This window comes from Lemur catta, chromosome X, assembly GCF_020740605.2.
Source record: "Lemur catta isolate mLemCat1 chromosome X, mLemCat1.pri, whole genome shotgun sequence".
Classification (NCBI taxonomy): domain Eukaryota; kingdom Metazoa; phylum Chordata; class Mammalia; order Primates; family Lemuridae; genus Lemur; species Lemur catta.
In genome coordinates this window covers 59,647,560-59,663,685 of record NC_059155.1, presented here as the reverse complement: position 1 = coordinate 59,663,685, position 16,126 = coordinate 59,647,560, and the positions used below count along the sequence as shown (strand labels likewise).

At 43.0% G+C, this 16,126-nt stretch overlaps 1 protein-coding gene across 1 annotated transcript; it reads right to left on the bottom strand.

Moving 5' to 3' along the window:
* Window positions 1–13,161: 13,161 nt before the first annotated feature.
* On the bottom strand, window positions 13,162–14,052 carry LOC123628644 (probable ribosome biogenesis protein RLP24). Its single transcript, XM_045538502.1, has one exon. The coding sequence runs from the start codon at window positions 14,010–14,012 to the stop codon at window positions 13,521–13,523; it is 492 nt and encodes a 163-aa protein (XP_045394458.1). The 5' UTR covers window positions 14,013–14,052; the 3' UTR covers window positions 13,162–13,520.
* Between the last annotated feature and the right edge of the window lie 2,074 nt (window positions 14,053–16,126).

The following is a 16,126-nucleotide window of genomic DNA, read 5'->3' as shown; positions in this document are numbered from 1 at the left end:
GGAGATGGTGCACACACGGCCAGATCGGCCAACCTGACAGGACAAATGTGCTGCGGCTGTGTAGCCCCTGTACTCGACCCCCTCTCCCACTATAACCCCTGCTCCCCCACCAGGGAGGGTCCCTCCACCTTCACCCCAGAGAAGAGTGAGATAGAGCACCTGCCACATGATGGATACTGAACACACACAGAAGCATGGTGTGAGAAAAAGCTGACATTTAAGCACTAAATGTCTCCCAACAGACCCCTTGCAGAGGAGCCAACTGTCACCTCCGAGAAACGGAGCCCCTGTGGGAACAGCTGTGGGGTGGAATAGAGTGGACGTGGCATCTGGACATAAATGAGCCACCCAATCCTGCACACTTAGGGAGGGAATCCTGCTCAGTGGCGGCTGAGGGACCATCCCCACAGTCAGGGCCTCAACGTCCCCCCAAGTCTGCTGCCTTTGCAGTGGGTCTGTCAAGACTCAGTCAGGGTCACTCAGCCCCAGCGTTGCCACCCACAAACCTCCCAGTCACTCTGTTGACACAGGCAGGAATCAAGGTAGTTGCTGTGAGGAACCTAGCTCAAACCAATTTAAGCAAAAACAAAAACAAATACTAGTTTTAGGTATGACTGGATCCAGGAACTCAGAGGCTGTCATTGACTCTTCACGAAGACTATATGATTGAAGCGCTGTTATCACCCCAGTTTGCACACGAGGAAGCAGGCCTGAAGAGCTGGCTCGGGACGGGCCTTGAGTACAGGCCTGCCTCGTTACCTACTGATAATCAGTCCCGAGCCAAGCCCATCCACTTCAGTGAATCCAATGACAGTAACATCCCTGAGCTAACCAAAGACATCTTGAATCAAGACAACATGTGTATGACTCAGGAGAAATAAGAGACAACAGACATAGTTGTACAGAGACTCCTCATATCAGAATGATCAGACATCCATGGGAAACAGTTATGCTTGCTATGCTCATGGAGGGGAAAATGATCAAAAGTGAACAAGAAATTTAAAACTTTCAAAAATGAAAATGGGTTGAGAAAGAAACAAGTAGAAGTGATAGACCTGAGATAAACAACAAAATTTGAGAAGACAGTGGATTGAGTTTAACAACACATGAGACATAGCAGAAGAAGGAATTTGTATGAACTGGAATACAGGTTAAAGTGTATTAAGGCTCTGGGAGGCTGAGGCAGGAGGATCGCTCAAGGTCAGGACTTGGAGACCAGCCTCAGCAAGAGCGAGATCCCTGTCTCTATTAAAAAAAAAATAGAAAGAAATTAGTTGGACAACTAAAAATATATAGAAAAAATTAGCCGGGCATGGTGGCTCATGCCTGTAGTCCCAGCTACTCAGGAGGCTGAGGCAGGAGGATCGCTTGAGCCCAGGAGTTGGAGGTTGCTGTGAGCTAGGCTGACACCATGACACTCCAGCCCGGGCAACAGAGTGAGACTCTGTCAAAAAAGAAAAAAAAAAAAGAAAAAGAAACGTGTATTAAGGTATCTTCTACAAGATTTTACATTATACTAATATTTTGTTGAGGGTATCAAACTAAAGAAGACAGTAAGTATAAATTTCAAACAAATGGGGCAACTGAATGATGAATAGTCAATCTAGAAGATGGCAAGAAGAAAGGAATCTAGAACAGGTGGGCAAATAGAAAGTATATACACAACTATTTGCCAAGAAGGTCTCCTCTGTTCCCCTCAGGTTCAGTTCAAGGGAGGGAACTGGGGACTGGGTGGTCACTTCCAGACCAACCAAGACTGCCACCATGCCAGGGAGATGGTGGGGCAAGGGCAAGTAAAAATGCCAGAAAACTCTCTTCCCATTTTGAAGATGGCTTTTTCTTCAAACTAGACACTCACTCGGTTGCGGAAACATTTGACTGTTTTCCAGAGCTCTGACACACTCTGACAATTCTGCTTATTTTTTTGATATTTCTGTTGGGGAGCCAGGGCCTGGAGCTTCCTAATCTGCTATTTTGCTGATGTCACTCCCTTTGTGTGTCATGTTTTTTTTTTTTTTCCTTTTTTGAAGATAGAGTCTCGCTCTTTTGCCCTGGCTAGAGTGTCATGGCGTCAGCCTAGCTCACAGCAACCTCAAACTCCTGGGCTCGAGCAATTCTTCTGCCTCAGCCTCCCGAGTAGCTGGGACTACAGGCATGCGCCACCATGCCCAGCTAATTTTTTATATATATATTTTAGTTGTCCATATCATTTCTTTCTATTTTTAGTAGAGACGGGGTCTCGCTCTTGCTCAGGCTGGTCTCGAACTCCTGACCTAGAGCAATCCACCCGCCTCGGCCTCCCAGAGTGCTAGGATTACAGGCGAGAGCCACCGTGCCGGCCCATCTTTACTTTCTTATTGGAATGCTGCAACATTTCTTCCTTTTGCCATAGTACCCTTCTAACAGCCCTCCTCCCTTCCCCCGCTTTTCCTCCAACAGTCTCCTGAGTAGAATTTGTGGCAAACCTGTTTGGTTGGTTTTGTAAGTTAGAATTTTATGAGTCTTCTCAAGAAATCAGGAGTTGTGTCTATTTTGGAAGTACAATTTTAAAAACCATAGCAGGCACTTATTAATTTCACTGAAAGTATAGCTTCAAAAAGTGATATTTGAACTTTTAAAGCATTCAGATGATAAAATTAAAGGCAACGGAACAATTCATGTTCCAGAGCTTGGTAATATATTCAAAATTGTGCTTTATGTGTGATAGGCATTAGCCTCAAATGTCATAGGGCACTTCCTTCATCTGAAGTTAGCATTCGCCAGGTGTCTCTTCCATGCCATGCTGCTCTCAGGAAAAGGACCACGCTTGAGCTCTAGTCAGACCCTGCCTGCTCCTGACTTCCACTTCTGGCCTTGTCCTCATTCTCTGCAGCTGTAAGAGGAACATGTTTTTTTTTTCTTTGAGACAGAGTCTCACTGTGTTGCCCGGGCTAGAGTGAGTGCCGTGGCATCAGCCTAGCTCACAGCAACCTCAAACTCCTGGGCTTAAGCGATCCTACTGCCTCAGCCTCCCGAGTAGCTGGGACTACAGGCGTGCGCCACCATGCCCGGCTAATTTTTCTATATATATTTTAGTTGTCCATATAATTTGTTTCTATTTTTAGTAGAGAGGGGGGTCTCACTCTTGCTCAGGCTGGTCTCGAACTCCTGAGCTTAAACAATCCTCCTGCCTCGGCCTCCTAGATTGCTAGGATTACAGGCGTGAGCCACTGCGGCCCAGCCAAGAAGAATATGTTGAATGATGCTCTGAACAGAGAGCTCTTGCTGCTCTCAGTTTTCATGGTTTCAAACACATGAATGAAATAACAGTGTCACCTAATTTTTATACGAATGTGTCGCTTGACTGTGTTTAGCCTGCGTGTGCATGTGCGCGTGAGTGTGTTTAGTATTCTCGGAAGAATGTAATTACAGTGAACACATTCCCAAGCAATGATAAACAATAAAACTGGGTACAATATGGCCGACTGTCTCTATGGCAACCTCTGGTGACTGTGTGTATGCACATATTTTACTCCTTTTGGTAAATCACATTTTAAAATATAAATAATCTTGTGTTCGTGATCATGCATTTGTGACCATCAGTTATTTGTGATGGTGGTGACTCTGCTATTGTTTCTACTCCGGAATCTTATAAAAGCTGTGGAGGAGGTGGGTTGGAGGAGATACCAGGAGAGAGATGACTCATTTTAACCTTTTCTAGAACAAACAGGTGATTACTTCAGAAAAAGATGACTTTAGTATCTACTCTACTACAACCCCCACAAACCTTTTGTGGTGATGTATAAATGCCCGTCTGCATTGACCCTGCCCTCCCAGCCCTGCGGTCAGGGTAGGGCTTCTGTGTGGGCTTCAGGGCACTTTGCATTTAAATGAGTCTGGGGGAATCGTTTTGGTAAGAGGCTCAGTTGTGTTATGCTTGTTGGGGACAACTCTTTGAGGGCCTCATTTGCTAACAACCCATCATGTGAATTTAGGAACTGCTACAGAGCATCTTCTTTACCCTCATGAAACCAGATGGCCATGGAAACTGTTACCATCGCAAATCTGAGGCTCGTCAGGGTCACAGTTAAAGACAGTCAGCTACGATTCAGGCCACGACATCTGCAAAGCACATGCAGTTGATAATTCTCTTCTTTCCGTGGCCTTCCACTAGTTTTTATCATGGTACTAGAAATGCATCCACGTTCCCTGGTAAATTAGCTGGATTCACTATCTCCCCCTGTGAGCTGTGAAAATGCATATTATAAGAAGAATCCAGATGAAGCAAAGTCCTCTGTGATCCATGGGCTGTGAGAAAGATGTCACGTTGGCCAAAGGAAGCATGATTTTGTTATGTGCAGGTGCTGTGGAGGAATCAGGGTTGAATGAGTGACCTGAACTGCTGTCACAGAAGGTGGTGATTTTGGGTGCAGTGGTGTGCACCTGTAGTCCCAGCTACTCGAAAGGCCGAGGAGGGAAGATTGCTGGAGATCAGGAGTTCGAGACCAGCCTGAGCAAGAGCAAGACCTAGTCTCTACAAAAAAAAAAAAAATAGAAAAATTAGCCAGGTGCAGTGATGCACACCTGTAGGTAGTCCCAGCTACTCGGAAGGGTGAGGCAGGAGGATTATTTGAGCCCAGGAGTTTGAGGCTGCAGTGAACTATGATGACACCACAGCACTCTAGCCCAGGCAACAGAGTGAGACCCTGTCTCAGAAATCAAAACAAAACAAAAAGATAATAACATAGTCAAGACTTTTCCTATGGCTTGAGGGTTCCAGCAAACATCTCTGCCATCTGCCTGCCTGCTTTTTCTGTCACTTTTGAAATTCTGATATCATGCCCCTAGTCAAAGCAACTAAACTCCTGTGGCTACTAGAACTTTCTTCCTGCTTTTCTCACTCTCTATTTTTTGTGCTGCTGTAAATTAAACTCAGTTTCTTATTCATAGACATTCTCATAGTGGGAATGAATAGGAGGTTTTGATTCTCAGGACATATAACTCAATTTTTTCTCTTGTTCTGACATATTTTTCCTTGTCCTTGTTACTACAGCTGTACCCAGATAAGTAACATTTTGTTTTGGATTTGTAAAAATCCCTTCTTTTTCCCCCAGAGCTATTTCACCATGGTTGGCTATTTTAACAGATAACATGTAGCATGTACCACATGTTCCTTTCCTTAGCCCTTGAAAATAATTTTCAGGTTTTGCTCTGTTATATTGCTATTCCCAGCTACTTTTTTTGAAAGGACAGCAAAATAACTTGCTACTCTTTTAAAGCCATAATGATAAAAAATAAAAAAAAAACCTTCTTTTTATCATCTCAAAAGCCCTAACGCATGCAACAAAGATTGTAAAATGGCCAGGGAACAGTTGTGATACAGAAACTGTATCCAGCAAAATGCTAGCACATATTTCTTTTTAGGATTTTAGTTAGGTTTTTTTTTGTTTGTTTGTTTGTTTGTTTTAGAGACAAAGTCTCGCTATGTCTCCTGGGCCTAAGTGTAGTGACTATTATTTATTTATTTATTTATTTTTTGAGACAGAGTCTCACTCTGTTGCCCAAGCTAGAGTGCCGTGGCGTCAGCCTACCTCACAGCAACCTCAAACTCCTGGGCTTAAGCGATCCTCCTGCCTCAGCCTCCCAAGTAGCTGGGACTACAGGCATCCGCCACCATGCCCGGCTAATTTTTTCTATATATATTTTTAGATGGCCAGATAATTTCTTTCTATTTTTAGTAGAGACAGGGTCTCGCTCTTGCTCAGGCTGGTCTCGAACTCCTGACCTCGAGCGATCCACCCGCCTCGGCCTCCCAGAGTGCTAGGATTACAGGCATGAGCCAGCACACCTGGCAACAATGAGCTCTAACTTTTGAAAGGGGAAAAGAATTGCAAACTAAAGACTGAGAACATAGGTGTGTTTGGTCACACCTCCTTACACAGCATGTGGAAGGAGCCCAACTTTTGGTGGAAGAAAGGGAAATTGTCAGTCTCTTTTTTACTTTTTTTTTTTCTTTACCAATTGAACATTGTCCCAGAGGGAAATTGTCAGTCTCAAGTCCACAACTGAGAATTTGGACGAGTCACCTTACAGTTCGGTGTCTCCGTTTCCTGAAGTGTCTGACAGTGTAGGGGCGAAGGGCAAGCTCCCCCTTCACTGGAAAATCAACTCACAAAAAGCAGATTAATAAGAGAAAAGGCATGCAGATGTCTTACTACCACACACCTGGGGAGAATCACCGAGTGATTGCTCAGTATCCCGGTGGGGTACAGATGCTTATATACCCTACTCTGTTAGGGGGAAGGCAGATGGGGAAGCGTGGATGATTTTACGGGGGTAGTAAATGATTTTTAGAGGAATTCAATGGGCTTGAAGATCATACAGTGGTCTGGGCCCCCAGAGCAGACAATGGGTTGTGACAAGTCTGTTCAGGTTTGTTGATAGGCTTTAGTCTTCTTTCCTGCGATATGGATTGAGTTAATAAAAGTAAAGGGAAGAGACCAGAGGCAATTGTTTTCTTCTTTGGTAGGTCCGTACTTCAGGCAGATAAGGGAACTTCAGCCTGCGCTTTAGGAGAGGTAGAAGATCGGGAGACAGGAAGGGGAGGAGGAAAAACAATGGTTCTCCTTGGTGGGTCTGTCCAGTGCTTAGGTAGAGTGGGGAAAGTCTCCTCTGGCATTCATTGATCTCTAAGGGTCTTGAATTCAAAATACTCATTATACCAGGGAGCCATGTTCTGGGGTGAAGTTCCCTGCCCCCCTTCAACAGGTGTAGGACTATATACCCATTTGATTTAGGTTTTTGGCCTAACTAGTCTCCAAATACCCTTTTCACTGTGAAATGTCTGTGATCTGCATTCTTAGATTATATACATGCATTAATTTCTTTTCATTGGAATTTTTTGCTAGGAAAGAAATGTACTGTTATAGTTTCTTATCTTTTAGAATGTCTTAAGTAACACTCTGCATTCAAGCTCCCAGTGGGTTCCCAATCACTAACATGGTGCAGAGTTCCGTAGTCCTCACAGGTGTTGGGGTGTTGGGGCAACGCGACACAGGAAGCTGATGTGGGAAATTGTAAGGTAAGGTGACACTGGAAAAATGTTTCATCAAAATGCCAAAGTGTGCGAAAGCACATTCTCCCTCGCAGCTCTGCACATTATGTCAAATGGTCAAGCAGTTCCTAAGCAACCCTGTGGAGGCGATTGCTAGGCTGGCTTGTCACATGTCCCCAGATCCAGCCGGCAAAGAGCGAGTGAGCCCAAATATATTCAGTTTATTGCTTAAAGAGACAGTACGACCAGCGTGGTGTCAGCTCCCATGCCCCCAGTCCCACAAGATGACACTAAATCAGAAAGGCCAGGTGACAGGCAGCACAGGTGGTGAGTCACTCTGTCATTGAAGAGCCCAACTCTGAACTACAGCCGAGCAGTTTTATGATAGGCTGTCACAGAAGCCTGCAGCTGTACCCTAAGTGTGGTCAGGGCAGAGAGACCCAGGCCTCACCAGAGCCAGGGAGGTGGAGGAGAAATTTTTACAAGGCGGCTTGTCTTGTCCTGTTCCGGGAAAAATCACAGGACGTTCTGCCAAGAGTCAGTCAGACTTGAGTCAGGCCTTTGCCTGTGTGGCCTATGTGGAGATGTGCAAGGTCCCCATAATGTCATGGCAAAGCTGATCCCCTACAACTGCGCCACCTGACCACCGTGTAGCCAGCTAAGAATTCATTCTAGAAGCATAGTCCACCCCACCAGATGCTCCAGTTAATTGTACTGAGAGGGGCTCAGATGAAATCCTTCTTGTGTGTCTTAGGTGACATCAGCTGAGAGTAATTGTGGTCCTCTACGGCCATATCACCCTGAACGTGCCCAATCTCATCTGATCTTGGAAGCTAAGCAGGGCCAGGCCTGGTTAGTACTTGGATGGGAGAGTGACTGTGGCTATGACCCCAAGTAGAACGGTCAGACCCAGAGGGAGGACAGACCACGGCCAGCTGAGTACGTCATTAACCCAGGTGCAGCAAGAGGTGCTGGCAGCTGCACACAGCCCGCCCTGGCTGCCAGCGGAAGCCCAGGCCACTGGGGAGTTTAGACTGGTCTGTGTGTGGCAGGCGAGTATAGGCCTGATGTCCACGTAAGAAGGGGTCCCCCCCTGGGGCATAAACTGAAACAGGAGTGTAAGTACCCTTTATTACCACAGGAATAAACCAATTTTGTGTCCCTTATGGCAGAGAGACTCTTCGTGCAGAGTTAAACTGCAGTGAGTTAGCTACACTCCCAGCAAAAGTTCGGGTCTCTCAGACAGGGGTCGTCGCAAAGGATAAAAAAATAGTAGGAAACAGAAATAAAAATAATACACAGAGCCAAAGATATAGTTTATAAAGATTTATGAAGATAGACAAAGCAGGGTGCCTGGAAGGTTTTTCGGTTGCCAAGGGTAATGGGAGTTACATAATGATAGGTAGTTTGCTTTAGGGTCAAAGTCTTCTAAAAGGCTACTACAGATCCTTCGACTAACTCTATCTAGGTGAACAATGAGTTATAAAATCTTCTTAGGGCAAACTTCTAAGTTTTATGATAAGGCTATTACTTTAGCAAAAACAGAGACATCTTTGCTCTGGTTATTGTGTATTAGAAGTCAACATGAGCTGTCCCTTATGTTATTTACTGTAACTGCATGGTTCCGTCTGGGCACCCCAGCTAGGGCAGCATATCTTATGATCAGCTCCCATCTCCGGTGGCCTGTCTTTGTTATTCGGCTCCGGCATGCCGTGGCTCTAGGCAAGACCTGCTTTGTCTTTCAAAGCAGGTAATAGCAGTGTTGCCTTGGAAAGCAGCTGGTACTGACCATTCAGACGCCCTCCTGAGGCAAGGCAGCTTTTGAAATGCGAACTAATACGTTTACATTTTCCTTTAGGGCAAAGCCTTGCAAGACTTCTGAAACCATTTCTGTCTCTAAAAATATATGGGGCATTTCTATAAATCAATATTTCTTAGACTCAACATTAAACAACTCCTCCAAAGCAGGCTGGAGAGCTGCTGAAGGGAACAATTAGGCTATTACTATGGTCTGAATATTATTGTCCCCCAAAAAATTCATGTGTTGAAAACCCCCCACCCCAAGGTGGTGGAATTAGGAAATGTGGCCTTTTACAAAGCAATTTGGGTGAATAGGGACTAGTGCTCCTATAAAATAGGCCCAAGGGAACACATCAGCCCCTCCCCCATGTGAGGACACAGTGAGAAGGAACTAGGAAGCAGGCCCTCACCAGACACTGAATCTGCCAGTGCCTTGACCTTGGGACTCTAAAACAAATGGACCTAATAGACATTTACAGGACATTCTGCCCCAACACCACTGAATACACATTCTTCTCATCAGTACATGGGACATTCTCCAAGCCTGATCATATCTTAGGCCACAAAACATGTCTGAACAGTGTCAAAAAATTGAAATCATACCATGTATCTTCAGACCACAGTGGAATAAAACTAGAAATCAATTCTAAGAGAAACACTCAAATCTACACAAAGTCATGGAAATCAAATAGCCAGTTAATTTTTCTATTTTTTATAGGGATGGGGTATCACTCTTGCTCAGGCTGGTCTCCAACTCCTGGCCTCAAGCGATCCTCCTGCCTCAGCCTCTCAAAAGGCTAGGATTACAGGTGTGAGCCACCACACCTGCCCATTGCACCACTAGGAGCTAAACCTTGGTTATGTAGTTTTTCTTTTACCAGTCCATTTGATTTATTTTTAATGGCCTTTGCACCTGTGGGTGAATGGGGGATGAAATGTTCAGTGACTGGTCCACTACTGGGTAATTTTTACTAAAAGGCAACCCCATTTGGTGAGGATTGGATGTTTGGAGAATCCAAAAATGAAGTATGGTCCGTCTAGGCATCCTTGAATAGCATGTCCCCACCTGCTGTGCAGACAGGGATGACGGTGCCATATCCTGAAAAGGCACCCACTGCACTGGTGTCTGGCCGACCTCATGAACAGGGGGTGCTAGAGAGAGTCTGTTTGTCAGGACTGGCCAGCTCCAGTGCCCTGGGACTCTGAAGTTTTCTTAGCAGTCGGACTGTGTAACTGGCAGTCAGAGCACATTTGCCAAATAGGCCTTGTTTTGGGGGCTGGTCCTGCATTGTAGATGGGTTACCACACCCCGCGCAAGGCTGTGTCCAGGGGCCAGTGCCCTTCCCTGAGCAGTGCAGTGTGTTGCTGCTTGTCCTGAAAGGGTTGTGTGCTATGGGCCATCCTCACTGGTCACAAACAGGGGCATGGGTCTTGTGCCATCTGCTGTTATAATGTTTGTGCCCAGGGAGGCTGAGACTTAATGATCCTCGCTGTCAACCTACTGCCCCCAGCTCCAGGGCAAGCCCTGGCGCAGCCTGCAACTGCGCCCACTGTTCCATTTTCCATGCAAAGTTTTTTTTTTTTTTTTTTTTTTGAGACAGAGTCTCGCTGTGTTGCCCGGGCTACAGTGAGTGCCGTGGCATCAGGCTAGCTCACAGCAACCTCAAACTCCTGGGCTTAAACGATCCTACTGCCTCAGCCTCCCCAGTAGCTGGGACTACAGGCATGTGCCACCACGCCCGGCTAATTTTTTCTATATATATATTTTAGTTGACCAGCTAATTTCTTTCTATTTTTAGTAGAGATGGGGGTCTCACTCTTGCTGAGGCTAGTCTTGAACTCCTGACCTCGAGCGATCCACCCGCCTCGGCCTCCCAGAGTGCTAGGATTACAGGCGTGAGCCACCGCGCCCGGCCCAAAATTTTTTAAGTTTAAATTTTGAAATAATAATAAATTCAGGCCAGGTGCAGTGGCTCAAGACCAGCCTGAGCGAGACCCCGTCTCTACTAAAAATAGAAAGAAATTATCTGGCCAACTAAAATATATATAGAAAAAATTAGCCGGGCGTGGTGGCACATGCCTGTAGTCCCAGCTACTCGGGAGGCTGAGGCAGAAGGATCGCTTAAGCCCAGGAGTTTGAGGTTGCTGTGAGCTAGGCTAACGCCACGGTGCTCACTCTAGCCTGGGCAACACAGTGAGACTCTGTCTTAAAAATAATAATAATAATAATAATAAATTCAGATGAAGTTGTAAAAAAATTAGTATGAAGAGTTTCCATGTATCATGTATGCAGTTTTTGCATAACTATAGTACAATATCACAGGGAGGAAATTGATACTGTTACAATCCACCAATTTTATTCAGATTTCATCAGTTTTACGTGCACGATTTGTGTGTGTGCACTTGTGTAGTGATGTGCGATTTTACCACGTGTCGATTTGTGCACTGACCACTACAATCAAGATTGGAAACTTGGCCGGGCGCGGTGGCTCACGCCTGTAATCCCAGCACTCTGGGAGGGTGAGGCGGGTGGATCATTTGAGCTCAGGAGTTGGAGCCCAGCCTGAGCAAGAGCGAGACCCCGTCTCTACTAAAAATAGAAAGAAATTATATGGACAACTAAAAATATAGAGAGAGAAAATTAGCCGGGCATGGTGGCTCATGCCTGTAGTCCCAGCTACTCAGGAGGCTGAGGCAGGAGGATCGCTTGAGCCCAGGAGTTTGAGGTTGCTGTGAGCTAGGCTGACGCCACGGCATTCGCCCAGGCAACAGAGTGAGACTCTGTCTCAAAAAAAAAAAAAAAAAAAAAGATTGAAAGATTGGAAACTGTTCCCTCAGCACAAAGAGCTGCATGCCAGCCCTTCCCCCATCCCTGTCTCCTTGGCAACCACTAATCCCTTCTCCATCTCTATAATTGTGTTATTTCAAGAATGGTACGTACATGGAATCACACAGTAGAAAACCTTTGAGATTGGCTTTTTTTTTTCACTCAGCATAATGCCTTTGAGATCCAACTAAGCTGTTGCATTTAACAATAGCTCACTCCTTTTTGTCGCTGAATGTAATGTATGGAGCTACCACCGTGGGTTTTTTTTTTTATTTTTTTTTATATATAAAACCAAGAAAAATTTAGCAAATGTCAGGGGGATAAAGAACACTACTAGAGCTACAAAAATATATCCAGAAGAAAATTTCAAATGAAATATGCAAAACACATAAGAAAAATGTTAAGATTCCAAAAGACACAAAAATGACCTACAACTGTTTGAATAGAATAGAAAAACATCCTCAGATACCGATTCTAACACAATCAGTAGTTTGACAGAATAGGCATAAAGTTGACAAATAAAAGAAGGCGGCTCATAAATAAAAGCATAGTGAAAATGGAAATACACACTGAAACTAATCTATCAGTTGCCAAAAGCCCCACAATTTTCAGTGATGTAGAGAAATAGGCACTTGTGAACATTTCTGCTGGAAGCCAAAATTATATAATCAAAGTACAAAGAAATGCACAATGACATTAACCGTGGACTCTGGAAACCCAATTCCAGAAATGTACTGTACAATTTGTTTCTCTAACATGAAAAATATTTTCAAGGTTATTCCCTGTGGCTTTATCTGTCATAGCAAAATACGGGAAAGTTACAGTTATGTCCATTAATATGGCACAGGTTTATAGTCCTGTGACATCCTCGTATTAAAACACTCTGCAGCCATGAAGGTAAAAGAGAAAGGTGTCTGTATGCCTTTAAGGTGCAACTGACAGGACATATTATGGAGTGAAAAAGGCAAGGTGATAGAACACTTGATTCAAGTGCCTGTTATGCATGCATATTTATTTATTTATTTATTTTTACTTTTAAAATGGTTTTATTTTATGTGCAACTAATGGACAGATGTTCTACCCATAAACTCTATTTTCCAAAAACAATTAGGAGCTTTTATACAGAAAATCACACCAAAAAAATTTTAGAAGGCACTGGGATTCCTCTGATTTTAGATCACTGCTGGGCTAGAAAAATAAAGCTTGTTGTACCAGGAATCACAACTTAGGACTGAGTATTCTCCAAAGTGGAAATTATATAGTGTCATTTCAGGCAAAGATTATTCAGCTTTCATACTCAACATTCATAGTTAAACCAGGCCAGACCAGTTCAGTATGATTAGGCTTCACAAGATGAGGCCATTATGCTCTTCTTGTAAGATGCTAATAACCCCAAACAGGAAATACTGATCAAAATAAAAGATATTATTTGAAGCTGATAGTCACAAATTGTTAGTTCCTTGTTGTATCTCCCCTTCTAAAACAATAAAGAGAATTTTACTGCAAAGAAAATTTTATTTTACATATCACTAGCTAGAATTTTTGTCCTAAGTTATTATATAAATACTGTCTAGTGCCATTATCCAAATGGCATGACCATTTTGTCCACAATTCATTTCTGTATTTACAAAGAGAATTTTCATAATTTACATAAAGCACATCTATCAGTGAAGGTTTAACATTGAGATGCAATCCAACATCCATATTATCTGATGTTTTGCAGACAGCAACGTAGGAAATACATTTTTAATCACCTTTCATTTGAGTGACCTTATGTAAAAAATAAACCAATAACTTAGAAGTTATAGTCTCCAAAGGACACTTTCAAATGTACATATAGAAATGGTTACACTGTGATTTTTAAGAAACATCTTCCATGTCCACATCCTGTTGTAACTGCTGTACCATTTTCTCTTCCAGCTGCTTTCCTTTACCTGCAAGAGGGGCTCGGATAAGATGGATGTTTTGTTTAACTTCTTTGATGTCCTGAACTTTCTGTAGCTCTTTATTTTTCTTCAATCTGTTCATTATAAATTCGGCTTGGCGTTTCTGTTTGATCTCTTCAACTCTCTTCATTGCATCAATAGTTTGATTCCATAGCTCTCTCCGGTATTTGACAGGTTCATTTCTACGTTTTTCAAATTCAAATGAATTATCCACTGTAAGCTCTTTACCGGCTACTTTCCGGAAGGCTTTAGTCCATCTGACCTTGCGAGGATTGAGCTTCTTTTTAAAGTTTTTATGACATTTGGATTTACAAAATCTGAACACCTTGTAATCGTTGCGAATGAACATTATGCCGTAGCCAGGGTAGATTGGCCCCAAACAGAAATAACACTTCTCCATACACATGTTGAACCCGCGTGGGTCCCCACCCACCAAACGGCCAAGGGGAAGTCTATGCATGCATATTTTAAAAAGGAAACTAAAAGGCAAACCCTAAAACTAAAAGCAAACTCAAATAAATGATAATAACTATGTATTTTATCAACGTGACTAATATTTTTAGTTTAATGCAAACAACTATGCCTTCTGATTTATCAGCAAAATATGTATTTATTACAACTTTAAGGTTATTGCTTTTATGATACTTGTCTAACATACAGGAATATAAAAATGGTTAATAAAAAATTCAACTTTGAGATGATGGCTAGACTTATCTAAAGTCTCATGAGATTTTATAAACATAATTGTTAAGACTGAATAAATAGACATAAATGGATAAAATCTTATAAATCAAGTTATAATAATAATTATGTTTCATTATATGTTCACTTAAAAAAGTTTTCTCAAATATTTATGGTAACTGTACCTTTAGAATTTTGCTAACGTAAATTAAACAGTGGATATTTGTTGAGCACATAAATCATTTCCAAATAATATATAATGCTAAGACATTAATTACTAAATATGAGTCTGTATACTTTTGGCTTTTTATTTCAGAGAAAAAAGATATTTAGGTATGTTAGTAAATATGTACTATTCCACACTGAAAAATTATTCCATTACAAAGCCTACATTTCTAAAAATTATAAAATGACTATTCTTAAATTGTTACTATGTGACTCACACTTAAACTTCCCTACTTCTTAGGTTTTCACTATGAATTAAAGTTACTAAGACTTAAAATCTTGACTAACATATGGTAATTAAAACTAGAAAAAGAGAAACAATTCTACATACAGAGTATATCAAGAAAATAAGATGTAAGCCAGGTGTGGTGGCTCACGCCTGCAATGCCAGCATTTTGGGAGACAGAGGCCAGAGGTTCACTTGAGGCCAGGAGTCCACAACCAACCTGGCCAACACAGTGAGATCTTATCTCTGTTAGGGCAACCTCGAATCTCCCAATTTTCTAATAACAGCTAAAGATCAACTCTGAGCTCTCCCTACTCTTTACTGTCTCTCTCCCAAAACTAGTAGGCAACCTGCTGAGACTCTGTTTTCACAAACACCAAAAAGAGCCCAGAAAAGAAATGTAAATCTTTCTCTTCACATTTTCTGGGCTCACAGCTTTCAGAATTTGTTTTAAAGCCTCAAGGTGTTCCGGAAAAGGTTGTGGAAAGAATGCAGGGCAGTAAACTCCAGGCATTTGTTTCTGGCCCAAAAACATATCTCAGGGACAAAGATCACATCCCTTGCAATGGGCCTGACTGCATTTCAAAGATAACCAGATATCCCGGAACAGAAAAAACAAAAAGCAGTCAGAAAGAAAACAATGCCCACTTCACAATCTTTTTAATTTTTACTCATATCTTACCCTTCCTTTTCCTATGTGTATATAACAAAAAGGGTGGACTGTTAGGTTTGTTCCAGCTGGGAACCCAAAAATATATATAGGACACAGTGTGGTTATGCAAAACTCAGGCTTGTAAAACAACAGCCACGGGAGTCCAGAGAATCCCCAGACGTTGTAAATCTAACAGACAGCTGCAGCAAGCATTCCTTTCCACCCTCCCCACATAAGGAGGGAGTTTACCCCTCCCTCTCTCTCCTGATAGGGACCTCGCTGGAGCCAAAGGATGGCTGTGACTGGGGCAGGGGTCTTAGCTGGTTGTTAGAAAAAGAATTTATTACAAGCGGCTGTTTTGGCCCACTTACTTACTCCCCCCATCCCCCAGAGAAACCCTCTATAAAACCCAAGGGTCTCCCCTTTTCTCCTGTGGACGCTTTCTTCAGCCTCCACCCATCTGCATCCAGATGCTCAAAATAAACAGCATTTTGCTACACAGGAGTCTTTGTGTGTCTCTCTTTTGGCTCCGGACCTAACGATCTCTACAAAAAAACAGAATAATTATCCAGGTGTGGTGGCATGAGCCTGTAGTCCCGGCTACTTGGGAGGTTGAGGCAAGAAGATCACGAGACCTGGGGAGTTCGAAGTTGCAGTGAGCTCTGATGATGCCACTTCACTGTAGCCCAGCAACAGTGACACTCTATCTCAAAAAACAAACAAACAAAAAAGAGAG

Coding starts and splice junctions, on each gene's coding strand:
- LOC123628644 (XM_045538502.1), bottom strand. CDS start 14,012: ATGTGTATGGAGAAGTGTTATTTCTGTTTGGGGCCAATCTACCCTGGC.